Source organism: Oncorhynchus kisutch, unplaced genomic scaffold, assembly GCF_002021735.2.
Source record: "Oncorhynchus kisutch isolate 150728-3 unplaced genomic scaffold, Okis_V2 Okis06b-Okis10b_hom, whole genome shotgun sequence".
Lineage (NCBI taxonomy): Eukaryota > Metazoa > Chordata > Actinopteri > Salmoniformes > Salmonidae > Oncorhynchus > Oncorhynchus kisutch.
The window spans coordinates 7,234,315-7,238,646 of NW_022261983.1; the positions used below are offsets into that span (position 1 = coordinate 7,234,315).

Sequence of the window (4,332 nt, forward strand, 5' to 3'; positions counted from 1 at the left end):
GCACATAATAATAATTTACACACAATAATGCACACGGGCCATCATAAAAATAATCTTTACCAAAATAAAGACACTATCATCTTGAGTATTTGTCCTGTTTGAGGGGTATTGCGTTTGCAAAATACATGTTATTTATATTTATGAAAACAACTTTGGACTATGGTTATTATGTTAATAAACATATTCGTATGTATGAATTGAACTCAGCAACAAAAACATTATCTATGCTTGAGTTTTTAGGTAGGCCGATATTTATATAGTTTTACACATAAATCATGTTTTATTTTTCTCTAAACAGTTTATATAATTACTGTCTGCTCATACATACGGACTAGGCAGACGGAGGCAACAACAAGAGCATCATAATAACCACAAACTTTCTCCCGTCAGACCAATGCGTAATGCATGACGCGCCTAGGAGGAGTGGTCAGCATCGCCTATATATACCCAGTCGCGCTCTTCCTCAGATTCAGCAAAGCAACAGCGCTTACAAACAGACAAGATCCCTCTAGACTATTAGTGGTTGCATTCATTATCTCGCCTTCGCACCAAAGATACACATCGGTGCTCAAAGAAAAATAACATGTCTCCTTCCGAGAACGAGTTTAACATCCCGGCCAAAAATTGCCACCGGATGGTGATTCTGGGCTCTACAAAAGTTGGCAAGACGGCCATCATCTGTCGGTTTCTGAACGAAAGAGTCGAGGACCAGTACACGCCGACCATAGAGGACTTTCATAGAAAATTATACTGCATTCGGGGAGATGCGTACCAGTTGGACATTCTGGACACCTCTGGAAACCATCCTTTCCCCGCTATGAGGAGACTCTCTATCCTTACTGGTAAGCTTAACTCTGAACTAACAAAACAAATAATATGAATGAAAGCTACACTGGAATTTATAGCTACATCGAAATGATATGTATGGGATGTTTTAATAAATCATGCATGCAGTAATGCTATATGCAACACTTTTATTGTACACATTTAGCCTAGGCCTATGTAATGATGGACCTTTTCAGCTGTGATATTAATGTGTTTTCCCTTGGTCTTTCAGGTGACGTTTTCATCCTGGTGTTCAGTCTGGATAACAGAGACTCCTTCCAAGAGGTCCAGCGCCTGAAGCGTCAAATTTACGAGACCAAGTCCTGCCTGAAAAACAAAACCAAAGAGAATGTGGATGTCCCGATCGTTATCTGCGGGAACAAGTGTGACCGAGAGTTTAACCGGGAGGTTCAGAATGAGGAGATTGAGCAGCTGGTGGCTGGTGATGAACAGTGTGCCTACTATGAGATCTCTGCAAAACGGAACACTAATATCGACCAGATGTTTCAGACTCTTTTTACCATGGCTAAACTGCCAAACGAGATGAGCCCGGACTCTCACCGTAAAGTTTCCTTACAGTACTGCGAAGTACTGCAAAACAGCAGAAGAAAATCTTTCAGAAATAAGAAATACAAAGACGGCGAGGCATACGGGATTGTGGAGCCGTTCGCGCGCCGACCAAGCGTGCACAGTGACTTGAGGTACATAAAAGAGAAAGCTATCGGCGGCGGACAGAGCAAACAGAGTTGCACCATCAGCTAAGCAATTTACTGACAATGTGCAGGATAATTGTAACGAAATACAAGGATAGGGATGATACCCGCCAGGCTTCTCGCCAGTGTGCGGAGTTCAGGATAACAGCACCCCAGGGCGCAGTGACAGAAACGGGTGTGTATCCCAAACCATGCCAGGACTCGCCGGACATGGTCAGTCCGTCAGAAATGTCCCTGTGGAGTCAGGACTCTCAAAAGGGATGTAGCTTTAGAGAACCTACATTGAGGTAGCCTATTCTTGTCAACTACATGCTGTAAAATCTGCCTCTATTGAATGGAGAATGGAGCCTTTACCAATGGGGTGACTCTTGTTTACATTTAGCATTTTATCATGTTTTACATGGGAATGAACTTGAACACTTATTGCATTCTGAACAAATCTATGAATGTATATTTATTATTCTGTCATCGTTTACTTTTCACAAAGAAAGAAACATGAAGAGAAAATAAAACCATTTGACAACTATATTACCATGTCTGTCATCCTTTTTATTGTGCTTGTACATTAACATTGATGGTAAATAAGGATATTCTCAGGTCTTCTCAGTGAAATTACATTTTTTAAGTATTGCCTCAAATTAATTTTTGAAGTACACTAAGTGTACAAAACATTAAGAACACCTTCCTAATATTTAGTTGCACCCCCCGTCCTTTCAAAGGCACTTAAATATTTTGTCTTGCCCATTCACCCTCTGAATGGCACACATACACAATCCATGTCTCAAGGCTTAAAAATCCTTCTTTAACCTGTCTCCTCCCCTTCATCTACACTGATTGAAGTAGATTTAACAGGTGACAATATGGCCCAAATGTTCACTTAATTTTACTCTGTGCAGCTGGAGTTGTACAACGATTATGAGAAAAATATTGAACCATTTATCTTGGGTTAAAAATAGATGACTGAGAAGAGCAGTTGATGATAGTTCTCTAGAGTACTAATTTGTGAATAAATTAGCATTTCATTTGTCTGGATGATGGCATCAGAGGAGAAAATCAGTGAGATGTCTGGGTGACATGCTCACATCCAGACAGTCTCTTCTTGAGACATTACTTTGATAAACCTCCCCATCTACAGTGCATATAATAAGCCTGCAGTCAGAAGCTACAGTATCTATGACGACAGTAGCACTCGCAATAGTTACAATTATTCTAAAAATACCACTTCATTAAGTCTGCCTAGCTAGCCTTGACACATTAATATGAGAGGTTAGTCAGATCTTCCAACTGTTTTTTTTTGTACATTTTTTTATTTCACCTTTATTTATCCATGTAGGCCAGTTGAGAACAAGTTCTCATTTACAACACAAACAACACAGTTGCGACACAAACAACACAGTTACACATGGAATAAACAAACATACAGTCAGTAACACAATAGAAAAGTCTATATACAGTGTGTGCAAATGAGGTAAGATAAGGGAGGTAATGCAATAAATGGGCATTAGTGGTGAAATAATTACAATTTAGCAATTAAACACTGGAGTGATAGATGTGCAGAAGATTCATGTGCATGTAGAGATACTGGGGTGCAAAGGAGCAAAAAATAAATAACAGTATGGGGATGAGGTAGTTGGATGGGATATTTACAGATGGGCTATATACAGGTGCAGTGATCTGTGAGCTGCTCTGACAGCTAGCGCTTTAAGCTAGTGAGGGAGATATGAGTCTCCAGCTTCAGTGACTTTTGCAATTCGTTCCAGTCATTGGCAGTGGAGAACTGGAAGGAAAGGCAGCCAAACAAGGAATTGGCTTAGGGGTGACCAGTGAAATATACCTGCTGGAGCGCATGCTACGGGTTTGTGCTGCTATGGTGACCAGTGAGCTGAGCTAAGGCGGGGCTTTAACCAAGCAAAGACTAAGGTAAAGCTTCCAACTGTACATTGGTTATTAATACAAATAAAGTTATTGGGTCAATGATGAATATTCATCAACCGTAAGGCATGACGAGGTACTCATAATGCCCTGAGGTTGTACTGAAAGCCGCCTTCTACTCGTCTCCCTCCCGGATCCGCACCAGGTTGTAAGCACTCCTGAGATCAAGTTGGGTGAAGAAGCACACCCCGTGCATTGACTCAATTGCTGTGGCAATAAGAGGTAGCAGGTAACTGTACCTCACTGTTATCTGATTAAGTGTTATGACTTCTATGAATGGTGAGTGGAGGAGTCAAGCGCAGAGAGCAGGTAATTCCGTACGTGGATCTTTTATTCCAACGACAGCGGAGACATGGACATGCAAAAAACAAGGGCGCATGAAATAACCCGCCCGAAATACACAGGATTAAAACTGTCCGGAAAAATAGAGATCACACACGAGACAGTGGGGTCATGACAAGCTAACCAGGGTAGGCCTAGCACCATAGGAAATGCAGGAGAGTCAATGAGAAAGAGACTGATTCTCTCGGTGTGACCCCCCGCATCACCATGCCCAGAGGAGCGGTGTCCTCCCTTATCAACTCTGACCCTAATGGTCGACTATCTAAGGCGTGAACTGGGAAGGGCGTAGCCACAGGAACAATGGTGATCCCTAAACTATGGGCAAATGATCTGTCAATAAAATTCCCAGCCACGCCTGAATCGACGAGCGCCTTATGCTGGGAATGAGGGGAAAACTCAGGAAAAGTGACGAACAAAAACATGTTAGCAACAGAGGGCTCTGGGTTGGAATGGTGCCTTCTCACCTGGGGTGACGCCAGAGTGCCCTGTCTGCTGCCTCGACCCCCAGAGGAACCAACCC

The 4,332-nt window shown here is 42.2% G+C and overlaps 1 protein-coding gene across 1 annotated transcript; it reads left to right on the top strand.

Moving 5' to 3' along the window:
• The first annotated feature begins 471 nt into the window (after nucleotides 1-471).
• Nucleotides 472-2,064, top strand: LOC116359844 (dexamethasone-induced Ras-related protein 1-like). Its single transcript, XM_031813710.1, has 2 exons — nucleotides 472-842; nucleotides 1,058-2,064. Exons 1-2 carry the CDS (start codon nucleotides 584-586, stop codon nucleotides 1,585-1,587), a joined length of 789 nt encoding a protein of 262 aa, XP_031669570.1. The 5' UTR covers nucleotides 472-583; the 3' UTR covers nucleotides 1,588-2,064.
• Nucleotides 2,065-4,332: the final 2,268 nt, after the last annotated feature.